The sequence below is a fragment of the Selaginella moellendorffii genome, unplaced genomic scaffold (genome assembly GCF_000143415.4).
Source record: "Selaginella moellendorffii unplaced genomic scaffold, v1.0 SELMOscaffold_41, whole genome shotgun sequence".
In the NCBI taxonomy this organism is placed as follows: Eukaryota; Viridiplantae; Streptophyta; class Lycopodiopsida; order Selaginellales; family Selaginellaceae; genus Selaginella; species Selaginella moellendorffii.
In genome coordinates, this window is record NW_003314302.1 from 511,045 (window position 1) to 524,381 (window position 13,337).

A 13,337-nucleotide genomic window follows, 5' to 3' on the forward strand; every position below is an offset into this window, starting at 1 on the left:
CTGCCTCACTTTGGTCCACAGCCCCTGTCCAATCTCCACGCCGCCAGTCTCCACCACCACGGATCCATCCGCCATGATCGACACTCTCCCTGGCTGGTACCGCTGCTGCACAGTGTACGTGCTCTGCGACACCGCCACCCCGCGCTTCTTCCAAGCATTGGCTGCGTTGTATCTCTCCACTTCACGTAGCCGCTCGTCAACTTTTGCTCGATCTTTCAGCCGCGACCAGACCGCCGGGAGAGTGTATCCTTCCTCGCCCCCGACCGCGGCGTAGGCCGCCCCGGCGCTCTCGACCGAGTGGAGGTTGCGCTCCATGACGAGCTCCGAGCTCAAGTTTGTGAGAGCTGCGACGTGCTCGACCACTGCGTCGGCGAAGAAGCAGCCTTGGACGTGCGCATGACCGTCCTGCTCGGGATGTTGGTCCGGCACAGCACGAACTCGAAGGAGAAGGCTCCCCAGTTGAGCTTCTTAAAGGCGGAGAGCACCCCCATTGGCATGACAGGGGTGAATTCTGGCGACCAGCCTCCTTGGATGAAGATCTTGGCGTGGAGGGCGTTGATCTTGCCGTCGGGCTCGAAGCCTACGTCGTAAACGGCCTTCATTGGGTGCCTTCCACCCATCATGATCATGTCTGTGTTGCGGTCGAGAGTGAGGCGGACGGGGCGGCGGAGTTTGTACGCGGCGAGTGCGCAGGCAGAGGCAACCTGCACGATTCATGGTTAGAACCAAGGGCGTAAAAGGGAATGCGAGAAAACGAAGATGAGAAAAAGGAAGTGCTCGCAACAAAAACCATAGTTTTGATGCAAGAAGGTGCAAAACTGTAGACTACTTACCAGGCAGGCTTTGGTGCCTTTGCCTCCAAATCCTCCGCCAACTCGTCGGGTGATGACTCTCACGTTGTGCATGGGCAAGCCGAGGCAGGCTGACACGCTGTGTTGCACAAAGTCGGGGCTCTGGTAGGAACTGTAGACGACGAGACAGTTGTCCTCGTCCGGAACGACCAACGCAGTCTGTGGTTCCATGTAGAAATAGTACTGCGACCCTGTGCGCACCTGGAAGTTCCACTCGTGATCAAAACGTGCTTGCAAAAGAAAAATTGCTCCGTTTTACCTCAGCGTTTTCGATCTTAAGACTGGCCTTGGCCATCTCTTCGGCAACATTACCGTGTTTGTCCTTCATCACATCCTTGAAAAACTGTGGGATCTCGTGGAGTTCCCCTCTGGCAACCGCTTCTTCCATGGTTAGCACGGGAGAGCCGACAGACTCCGTGTCGTAATCAATCACAACTTTGCCGGCGGCGGCCTTGGCGTTTCTCAGCGTGTCCGCAATTTGGACGAGGACAGGTTAAAATCAATGGATTCGTACGTAGCTTACCATAAGTCCGACGGCATGGCCCACGCACTCGACTTTGTCCTCGGCGAAGAGCTTTTCTTGAGAGAGATCGGAGACGAGGCCCATATTCTGTCCGCCAGAAGGAATGTCATCAACTCCAACGAAGGACACCGCGCCAGGCGAAGCCAGTGCATTCTCCAGCCGGATTCCGTTTATCTTTGCCAATGCTTTCGTACTGTAAACATAGACTGCGTGCACGCAGTCCCTCGGAGCTGGAATATCATCCACGTAAATAGCTTCACCTGAAGAGAAGTTTTAAGAACAAAAACTAAAACCAAAACAGAACAGCTTACCTGAAGCTTGAAGCTCTCCCATAACCTTGGACATTGGCTGTCCGACAGCTCCCTGGAGATGTTCTTGCAATGTCTGTCTCCCAGACATGATCTTTCTTGACGACCTCGGGGTGCTTCCATTCTGGGCCTGTGTAATATACGGGAGCTCAGGTACAATGCTGCTGCTTGGAGCGGCTAGAGAGCTTAAGAACTTGAAGAGGAAGCTCGCAACAAGCGAAGACCTGTAGTCGGCCTTCGAGGTCCCCTTCTTTGGCACTATAGAAACCTTCGTGAGCTGGATGGCCTCCAACATAACTCCACTGTCCACCACCTTCCCTTCGAGAAACCTCTCAACTTCAGTAGCACGCTGACAAGTAGGCTCTCCTCCAAAAGCACCGAACGCGAGCCTCGACTCGCAAACTCGTCCGTCACCCGAGAGATTGACGAGAAACGCCGCATTCACGTAAGCCACGGCGTTTCCGAGAGGCCGAGGTGATGCCCTGTATGAGTCAAACCTGACGTCCTGCTTGCTGTAGGATGGGATGCAGATCGACTTTAGAATGCTTTTCCCGTCCCATGTAGCTGCCACAAAGTCCTCCACAGACTGCCGTGATTCTCCAAACTTCTGTGTCACCACCTTGACCGAAGCGCCAGCTCCAACCAGCAAAGTCGCAATGTCGGAGTCGAAGCCGAGCTTCTGTGCCAGGATCAGATTTCCTCCCACGCTCCCCGCGTTTCTTACGTGCAAAGTTGCCACTTTTCTCATGTGCTCGGCCAACTTGAGATAAACTCCGCTCGAATCACTGCGGCCAAATGCTTCGAGGAGAGCTATAAGCTTGGATATCTTCACGGCAGCACTGACTTCAATCCCATCCTCGGTAGCTTTCTCCTCCAGGACCTCTGGAACGGCACCGATCTCTATGAAAATTTCCGGACTGGACTGGAGATCGTCCTTGTAAATCCCTGTGCTGGTGTTTCCAGCTACAAGCCTGGCCGTGTCTTGATACCTCTCGAGCATCGTGAAAACTTCCTCCAAACCACCCGGTCGAATCCATTTCTTCGTAGAACCCAGAGCAACGAGAGAGTGATCCTGACGATCCAGAAAGTCGGGGAACTGAGAACCTTCCAGTCCTGGATTGTAGCCCAGCGAACAGAGAGCTGGCCTATTTCTTCTTTCCTGTCCGTGCGTCCGATGGATCACGTCATAAGAGCTTGTGTTAAATCAAACCATGTTGTCGTCCTGGAATGGTGGTTTTTTAAAATGCATCTCCCACCCACTTATAGGATCATCAGAGGAAAGGCAAGCAAGCACAACCCCAGCAATGATGCCTCAGGGCATCTGCAGCTTATTGATACCTTGTGTTCCACCACTTTTTCTATGCTAAATGAATCTGCTTTACAAATGCATGGAAAACTGTTTCATGTTGTTTACGACCTTCCACATTTTACACACTCAATTCCCCCAGATCCCTTGGAATCTGTGTTTTTGGAAAGTTTAAATTCATGAGGTTATATTTAATATCAAAGTGGTTTTGAGTCCAACTCTATTGGTTGGTTAAGAGAATTACACTATATATTAAAATTAACGTTTAGCAAGTCCAAATTCTTATTTAGCTATTATGGCCTACCCATTATTATCTCATTATAAAAGGTATTTAGACTTGCCAATTAAGTAAATCAATTACTAAAGAGTGCCTTTAAACATGATATTGTTGTTCTTTTGTTCAAATTCACAATTTAATACCATTCTATATTTAATAAAATTTTGAATAACTATATCTCTAGAAATATAAAATACTAGGGTGAAAGCCTGAAGCAAGCTTTTAGATAAGGGGGTGGTGGGCACTATAGAGGGTTCTAAATGTTTAGTACAGACAATTTTTCGTAATAAGTTTAGTGCTAAGGGGGATAGAAATATTAACTTGTTAAAAGCTATATAGTAGTTATTCTTCTTTTAGGTCTGAGTAATACTATATCAGTATTTTTTTTAATCTTAGTGTTCTAAATTTAAGATTTCAAGTACAAAAACATAATTAAAGTAACACTTTGTTTGATACTATAAATTGGTAAGCTAATTAAGATTTAGTTTAGATAATTTTATTACTTCTTTCATTTTTCTTTATTGGATTAATAAAATAATGAATACAAGTGATTTTATAAAATTTATTAATATATCTGTTGTGAAACTTCTATAATTCTTTCATAATTTTTAATAAAATAATAATACATAAAAATGAAACTATATGGAACTATATATATAAAATTTATAATAAAATAAAATATATGCATATATATATATATGCATATACCTTATTTTATTATAAATTTTAAAAGAATTGAAGAAGTTTCAATTGCTAAATCAAGAAATTCCATAAAATACACTTGAATATTCTTGGAATATTTATTACTTTAGTGGTTCTGTTAAACCAATAAAGAAAAATGAAAAAGTAATAAAAATGATATCTAAAGTAGAACTATATTGTATTATTTAATAGCTTGCCAAATTACTTGTTTTGTATCAAAGTTAAAAATGATAACATTTCCATCCCCTCTCACCACTAAACTTGCTGTGATAATACAATTTGGTTGTGGATTGCAATATTTATTAGATGACCATAAAACATAATTTTGATAGTCTTTAATCACAAAATTCCCATCTTGTTGTAAATGAGCCAAGCATCCATCAATGGGCCTATAAGGGTGCTCACTTAAATATAAAATTGTTCCACTGCTCCTCTCAATTAGCACTAACTTACAATCACTATGTAGCATTAGCTTATAAAGCCCATTCCCTGATTTTAAGCTATTTCCTGCTAGAATAAATGATCCTGGAACTTCATTTTGATTCCCTACAAGTGATGATTCAAAGCTCCAACAATCACTTCCATCAAAATCCATAAGAACAAAAACATTAGCTGTGTTTCTTAGTGCTTTAGTGGCCATACTAAAGTTACTATTTGAAATATTTTGTGTTTGATGAACACCAAAGTCTACTCGATAGTGTATGGCAAAATTTGAAAATTCTGTGCGTATTTCAGCACAAAACCTTCGCCTTCCTTCAATATAAGTTGAGGCATCTAAAAATATTTGATTTCTAATAGCTCTGAATGTGGCTCGCACCAAATGGGAGGGAAAATTGATTGCTACAAAGGGATCTGCAACACAAAACATAGCCACCACAACAGGGGCATTGATATAAAAAGTGATCCTTAAAGTCATTTCACCAATATGAAACTCCACTGATGTGCTTCCTACTGGAAAGAGGTTATAAGGATTATCTCTAGTAGTATCAGCATAGTGAGTTGTAATGAAATTGGACATGAGTCGAATGACATCTTGGAATTGCTGTGGTGACAATGCATTAGAAGCCAGCTGAAAAATTGTTCTGGGATTGGAATATTGGGGTGGTGGTGGAGTCAAAAAATAAGCCAACTTTGGCAAAAGATAAACAATTAAAACAATAAAAAATCTAGTCATAATCTAGAAATTATAATTATGATTTTCTATTCTTTATCTCTATTTCTGATTTTTAGTAAAATAAACTACCTAAAATAATAAAATAATAATTATAGATAAAATTTTATAATATAAAAAATAAAAAATATTAAGGCTATAAACATTCAAATTTTATCAATACTCTGGAATCAATACTAGCTATTGATCACATCACAAGATTTAATCCAAACCATAAAAATATAATATTTTGAACACTCCCACTTATAAGAGACTTGAAAATCAAAATATTCATGTAGTGAGTGACAAATTGAGCAAGTTAAAAATTCAAAAGACTAGTTTAGAAACCACCAAAAATGTGCCGCCCAAGGTCTGAAAAACAAAACTATAGTATGAGGTTTGGAGGTATGTAATAAAGTGGTCAATGCCAAGAGCTCATTGTTAAGAGAAGAGGAGACAACAAACTATTAAAATATTAAACAATGGAGAAGAAAAGATAAATCTGTATTAAACACTCTAAGTACAAATTTCTTAAAACCCTATTTTTATAGGGGCTTTAGAAATTAATCTCAACTAATCCACAAACTTAATCTAAATATAAGTTCATACTGCCCATCCATGTGTACAGCAAGTTTTGAGTTCAAATTCTATATGAGTAGAGGTTTAGGGTTCACAGGTTTTGAGTTCAAATCCCATCTGAGTAGAGGTTTAGGGTTCAGTTCTTGTAATGATTAGTAGTAATTAATATACTCCTTAGAGATGGCAAATATATAATATCATCCCCCCCTCCCTTTGATGGTACCTTCACAAAAAGTATGTTTTTTTAATAATTATATAAAGTACAATAAGTATATATTATCGATAGAAAATAAACATCAATAGTTTTGGCAAATCTAGTTAGCTCCAAAAGTTGTTTGCAATTCAACAATAATAAAGTATGTTTAATGTATATAAATATCCACTTTAAAATCTTGGTGTAAAGTGTTAATAAAGATGTACATATACTTATAAGGAGCATACACCTTTCCATATTCTTTGTGTTTACTAAAGTCAAGAAGGAAAGCCTTGAGTAATAATTATGAACTTTCCATCATCTATTTTGACTATATACTTCTTTACAAATGTAATGATGTATTTTGTGAAGAGAATCTCACACTCAAGCATTTGGGTTATACTTATTTTACTTTACTTTTGCTTGAAGATGGTACTAATAAATTTAATTACCTTATCTTTTCTTATAGGCATTTTATACATCTCTGTAGAAACAATGCCAATTTTGTCATTTATGTCTTCAACTCTCCTCTTAAGATTGGAACAAAATTTCTTAAGGTTTTCAATCTCATCTGAAGCGAGTGCGACGTCATTAGCAACTAGCCATTCTTTAGGTACTGCATCAGGTTTAATCACTATAGTGTCTTCATGGCAATAGTATTGCAATAATATAGCTAGCACCATCTCGAAAGTCTTGTTTGCTTTTGTTCCTTATAAAAATATGGGGCTGAAATAGAAGCAAACTTGTCACCATGGATCCAGACCCAATAGTTACCCCTTAGAAGCATCCTAACATACTTTATATTAGATTTTATTAGCACTTGATAGATTGCCCATTACCTTGAATTTATGCTATGATAAATGATTTCAATCTGTTGTGATGCATTTTCTTTATCATACATTGGAGGTGGTTTAGTCTAGGGGTAGTGTCTTGAAGCAAAATGATACTTAACATTAGGCATATGAGAACTTTTTACTTTAAAGTCTATGCCAACATCTTTATAAACAAAGGAAAAATGATGTTTTGAGTGGGCAATTTTCATGTCACTAATAGAAGCTTAGGAAGTGTATTCCATAAGATGTGTTGTAGACCACTTCTTCGACTATAGTTACCACCATTTGGGTAGATGGAGTCAATTTTCTCTTCATTCTATCATGTAATATCTCAATAAAAACCCCTATTCCCATGTATCTTTCTTCCTCAAATACCAATACTTTTGAAGACTACTTTATAGTGCATATTAAATATGATAGACATGCTTCGTAAAGATTTATCTTCCCTTTCTCTACAAAGGAATGCTAGTTCCAGTGCTTACTCTTAGAGAGATTCACAGTTGGGGTGTATGTGAGGTTCTCAAGTGATTGGTCCTTATAAAAAACATGATACTAAGAGGCAATAAAACGAGAAAAAAAAGGAGAAACCAATATAAAAAAAGTGATATCCCCACTAAAACATCATAACTTCCCACCACCCTAACCATAACTCAAATTGAGATAGGCAACTTGTGTCTATATAGCCATTTTTATGCCACTACATTTAGATTTCATTTGCCTTTGTTTCGTGCTCTTCTTCAGAGGATGCAACTTACCACTATTTGCACAACTCTTTAAACACTAATTAAAATTTTGGTTTGATAAGGTGGTAGTACTAGTTTAGGCTTTAAGCCCAATAGAGCTCACAAGTCCTCTCATGACCTTCCAAAGGTTGACTATTCCCAAAAATTACTTGGGCACCATTCCAGTTTATAGTAGCCCCATTTGTTATGAAACCATAAAAGGTTGCAAGCTTATTAGTCCGTTTTAGCATAATATCAAATAAGGACTTCCAAAATATTTCCTAAGATGTATGGTCTTGTATTTTAAACTCTATTGTCACAATTGTCAAGTTACAATATAACTTGTGAAAACATAAATATTAAAACCATTTCAATATAATGTAAATAAAACAAAATGTAAGAGAGATATTATTGAAAAGTATGTAATAATATTTTCATACCTCCTGAGGCTAGTTGCACGTTGCACGTTGCACATTTCGTAGTAACTCCCGCAAGCTAGCCTCATCCAATTGAGTATTCTTGTAGTCCGGATCAAGTAAAGTATTTGCGATAAAATCCTTGAGCACTGTCTTTTGAACATGCTTTGGAGTTGCAGATGAGTTTCTCACAGTCTCTATCTGCACTGCATCTTTGAAATGGTTGACTGAACTCCTTTGTATCCCTTCCTGCATTAAATGTGTGTGCGTGCCAATATGTATTGCAGCTCTACCAACCTCTCCATCCCATGGAAGAAAATAGTACATCTTGGCCCTGCAGATGGCACGACACAATGGATCATTCTTGCAAAACCGACACTTGAATCCAACACCAATGGTGTCATAGATAGAAGGATTGGTTGCAGATCCTTAAAAAAATGTGGAGTTTTTACCACGCTCTCGATTGCATGCTTTATTCACACAATCTAAATACCCACCACAATGAACCATGGATACTGTACCTTCGAAATGCTGGAAATGTGTGGTCTTGATTTTGCACCAGTTGTGGACATCCTACTTCGTCTCCATCCCCTTTCATTTTGAGCTAACAAGAGGTGCTAGTTGAAAGAAGATATTGCCATTGTATGTAGATGGGAGCTTACTAATAGGCCTATGTAGAAAGGAACGAACATCGATAGAGAGGTGGGAAAACTGGAAAGTGTTGCAAACAGCGTGGAATATCAGTGAAGTTGGAGTTTGGAAATTCTTGGCTCGCACTGGACTAACATCTCCACTAGAACTAGAAGAGGAAGAAATGATGACGACTGACTCTTGCTTCACATTCACTTTAGCAGGATCACAGCCTCGCACTTTGATTGGAGATCCAAAAACTCGAATCTCTTTCGACTTGGAATGTTGCAAATCCCAATGTTGTCCACCTTCACCTACACCCGAAAGAAGAAACTCCGATTGTTCAACTACACCAATGTTGTTGTGAATCACAGCTTCCAATGAAATAGAACCGAGAGAAAGATCGAAACATCGGCAAAGAAAACTTTTTAAAATAAGACTTTGGGAGAAAGAAAGCGGTGGGTGATCTTGGTAATGCAAAAGGAAGCCCTCCATTTTGTTGCCTTTAGGTTTTGGAACTCTGAACTTTTATAATGAAATGTCACCTCACATGTGCTATGCCATTATGTGAAAAGATAGGGCGATTTTATTCTAGGATCTAACATTGAATAATGTTGTTATAATAAATTCTGTATGAAGTATATAGGACTATGTTGAACAATATTAAAAGTCTATATACATTGAATTCAAAAACATACTCAAATTTATTATATGCACTAACTTTTGGTAGAATGGAAAGAAATATCACCTCAAGCATGTGCCATAATATGAAAGATAGGAATGATTTTATTCTAGGATCTACCATCAACCAATTGTTGCCAAATAAATTAAATATTGTACATATTTTCAGTACTTCATTAAGGCTAGAAATCATCACATTCTTCTGAACTCATTTAAATATATTCCATCTTTGTACTACCATCTATCACCTATAGTAAATTATCTATATACATTGCTTTGGAAATAACACCTTACGATTTAATAATCTTATATTTTCTAACAATTTCGTATTGTGATCAATTCAACACATGCATCTGTGACATTATTTCACATTATGACATAATCATATTAGAGCACACCTCCATTATTAAATTACAATTCAAAAGGACTTTGTCATGTGATCAAATCTAGGGCGGAATAGAAATTGTACTGTGCTAGATTTATTATTTATTGTACAGTGAAGATTTACTGCATCCACGATGAACGGCTGTGATGAAAGTTAGGTTAGGGTTAGGGCAGTTGCCGATGTTAAAGTAGAGCAGGAGATTGGGAGTGACTGCGGGAATAGAATGCCGCCAAGAGTAAGTTTTTTCTCCTCCTCCACTCCCTCTCCTCCCCGCCCAGCGCCGCCGTGCCCAGCGCCCCCACGCCCACGCCACGCCTAGTGCCGCCACGCCCAGCACTACCGCGCCCACACCACGCCACGCTCAGCACCTCTACTGCCCAGGGCTGCCGAGCACCGCCCATTGCCATGCCACACCCAGCACAGCACTGCCTAGGTCCGCCACTGCCCAGCACCGCCGCTGCCATGCCACCGCTGCCGTGCCGCCGCTGCTAACATCGCCCACGCCACACCATGCCACACCAGTGCCGTGCCGCCTAGGGCCACTGCTGCCCAGCACCGCCGCTGCCAAGTGCCCAAGCCGGGCATTTGGCTGGGCACTCCGCCTGGGCCGGCCATGGCAGGCCGGTACGCCGGCAAACCAGTGCCAGAGCAAACTGCCCGCGCCAAGTCTGTGCAGGCCGGCCAAGGCGCTTGGCTGGCAAAGGCGCCAAGTGCTTGTGCCAAATGCCCACGCTGGGCATTTGGCACGAGCCAGCCAAGTCCAAGTGCCAAGGCCAACTGCCCGCACACCGGCCTTGGCACTTGGAGGCGGACCGGCGCCCGCACCAAGCGCCAAGGCCAACCGCCTGCGAGCTTGCCTTGGCACTTGGAGGTGGGCCGGTTCGCCAGCGAACCGGCCCGCCTCCAAGCGCCAAGGCAAGGTTCTCGAGCGGTTGGCCTTGGTGCGGGCCGGCCAAGGTGCTTGGGGGCGGCCCGGTTCGCTGGCGAACCGATGCCTGCACCAAGCCCACACCCTGTTCCCCTCTTCTTATGCATTTATAATTTATAATGAGTTTTTTTATTTTCAGAAACGGAAGCAACTACAAAAGGAGAGGGATGTTGGATCAAAGAGAAAACATGAGGAAGATGAGATCCAGGACGACAATCAAGTTGACATTCAAATAGAGATTTCCACAGCGACAACTCTACCGTCTTCCCAACCAGATAACTCCAGTCCACATGCACCCCCACCACCGCCATCGATGCCACCACCACCATTACCACCGCCACCACCTCCACTACCATTACCACCACCGCCACCTTACCTTCATCACTACCATTACCACCACTGTCATCACCACCATTACCACCACTGTCATCACCACCATTACCACCACCACCGCCACCATCATCACCACCACCAGTGCAACTATTGTCATCACTACCATTGTTGCCACAACCACAAATGCCACTACTCTTAACATATTCACAAAATATGGCAGAAACGGAGCAGTGCCCAAGTGCGCTTGATGGTGGTGTTGGGCTCGAGTTGGGGGCTAGATCTAATAATAGTGCTACTGGAGGTGTAGCTGAAGCTGAAAGAGAGCTACCTAAACACATTGTCGACAAGCGCTTCCAAGAGACAGTTTTGAGAAATAAAGAGAAGGCCATTCACACAACTCTGGAGTCTCTCAAGTGGGAAGGCCCGGGGCACATAATCCGAGAAATCCCATTATGTCGATTCACTCAGACAAGCATCGTTCGGTCTGCTTCACCGCACTTTGTCAACATGGACATCTATAGTCTGTACAAACAGAATGGCCTTGGGACAAACATAGGTATGTTCCTTTTTTTGGTCTTCAAGTCAGGAATGACAAATACCCTCTCGGTGTCACTGGAAATCGAGAGGGATTGGGATGACATTTGGAAAATGAAGTCCCGCAAATTTGACATCAAGCTTATGAGCCATCCTGAGACTCAACAATTTGTGGGGAAAATGTTCTACATTATCGACGGGAATCATCGCTGGTGCGCGTGGATGAAGTGCATCCGAGAATGCTTCCGAGACGATCCTGTCTATCACATCAATGTTCCGGTTGGACATGTACACATGAGAGGATCTCTAGATGTGGCAAGGCTTGTGATAGCTTGCCACAAAATTAATGCATAAGTACTTCTCCCTCTTCAATCACTTTTAACAATTTGTGTTTTGCAGGCTAGGACAGTTTGTAGTGCAGAAACAAAGCCTAGTACATGATATCGAGCAAATCCGGTTTCTTGCCAATCTCGACGAGGATGCAGTCCGCAGCCACTATGGTGATGATTTAGCATCACTTATTTGGCATCAACAAGGTCGTTAGGATGCCAATAGATGGTACAAGAATCTAGTGGCTTTTATGACAGTTGTGTGGAGTAAGGTATATTCTTTCAAGTATATTTCTTATCATAGAATGTTTGTGTTGTCTTCAGCCATTGGTGAAGGTTAAGCAAGATGCATATGCACAGTTGCATCGAGCTGAAAATGATCAAGAACTCTCAGAGCATTTAGCTGCAATTGACATGAAAATCAACAACACAAAGAAGACAAAGGTAAAGAAATTACTTAGTGTGGCTGACCCTCGACGCCCAAAGGAGTGGTTCGATATTATAACAGAGATTGCTTGTCATGAAAGTAAGTATTGTTTATGTTTACATGAAGGTTCTCACAAAAGTTATTTTTTAGTGGGCAAGACTCCAGATGAGATTATTTACAACATCTCAAAGTCAAAGTTTACATATGAGGAATAGATACACATTCTGAACGACCTCAATAGTAGACTTAGAGAAGGAGAAAAAGGTTTGGACAGTATGATGGAGACTGTGATGAGGAGGACCGTCTACATTTCACAAATTGTATATGAAGGGGAGATGTTTCTAGCACCTTTCATAGGGGATGATCCTAAGCAACTTCCATTTAAGGACTTCGTCACCATTGAGCTTACAAAACTCGGAGAGGACTGGCTGCCAAAGAAGGCCACAAGCACGACTCCATTTGATAAACAACTTGGCCAACCTTACTTCATGCGTCGAGCGGCTTTCAGTTAACATACAATTTCTCAACTATACTCAATTGTTTATATTCTATTATAGGTATCTCCAATATAGAGGCGTTCCTCTTGAAACACCGGTATGCACACGCCTCCTGAGGCATGGTATGAGAGATGGAGGCATGTACCCGACAACAATGAAGTTTCCAGCAGCAATAAAGCGTGTTTGTCCTTGGGAATTGGAGATGCCAGATTATGAACCAACCCACCATGAGGCTGCAAGAGGCAACAATGATGACGAAGATGATGGCCATGAGAATGTCGACCCTGTTGGTGCCAATGGCGAGCAGAGTGAAGATGGCGGTGAGAACGAGATTCTTCGAGACGAAGTCGAGCAAGAGAACCAGAACGTCCAAGAAGTTCTACCTTGACGAAAGCGTGTAAATCCACGTCTGGAGGAATTAGTTAACAGTGACGATGATCGTCCAAGACGTCCCCGTAATCGGGGAACTTCTCGAGGTATATTTCTTTTAATTCTCTCCTTTTCTTAGTTCCTCAAAATGGTTGCAGCAAAAACTGTCAGGAGTAACTTCATTCCAGCTCGTCTTGATGCTCGAGAAGAGGACTTGGAGGAACTTACATCTACCACACGCCACATGACAGTATGTAAATTTTTCTTAAGTTCACATCTTATCTTTGTCTTCTCCCCCTGAGATTTGCCCTGTATCTCCAATGGCATTCCGTGGTGAAGTTGGGATCTTTATTGGCTCCTATAG

The 13,337-nt window shown here is 41.7% G+C and overlaps 1 protein-coding gene across 1 annotated transcript; it reads right to left on the minus strand.

Moving 5' to 3' along the window:
- Positions 1–329: 329 nt before the first annotated feature.
- LOC9634475 (probable aldehyde oxidase 1) lies at positions 330–9,963 on the minus strand. Its single transcript, XM_024684452.1, has 6 exons — positions 9,784–9,963; positions 1,686–2,841; positions 1,375–1,634; positions 1,111–1,329; positions 834–1,052; positions 330–704 (listed from the first exon to the last, which is right to left on the minus strand). The coding sequence occupies exons 1-6, from the start codon at positions 9,961–9,963 to the stop codon at positions 330–332; spliced, it is 2,409 nt and encodes an 802-aa protein (XP_024540220.1).
- Positions 9,964–13,337: the final 3,374 nt, after the last annotated feature.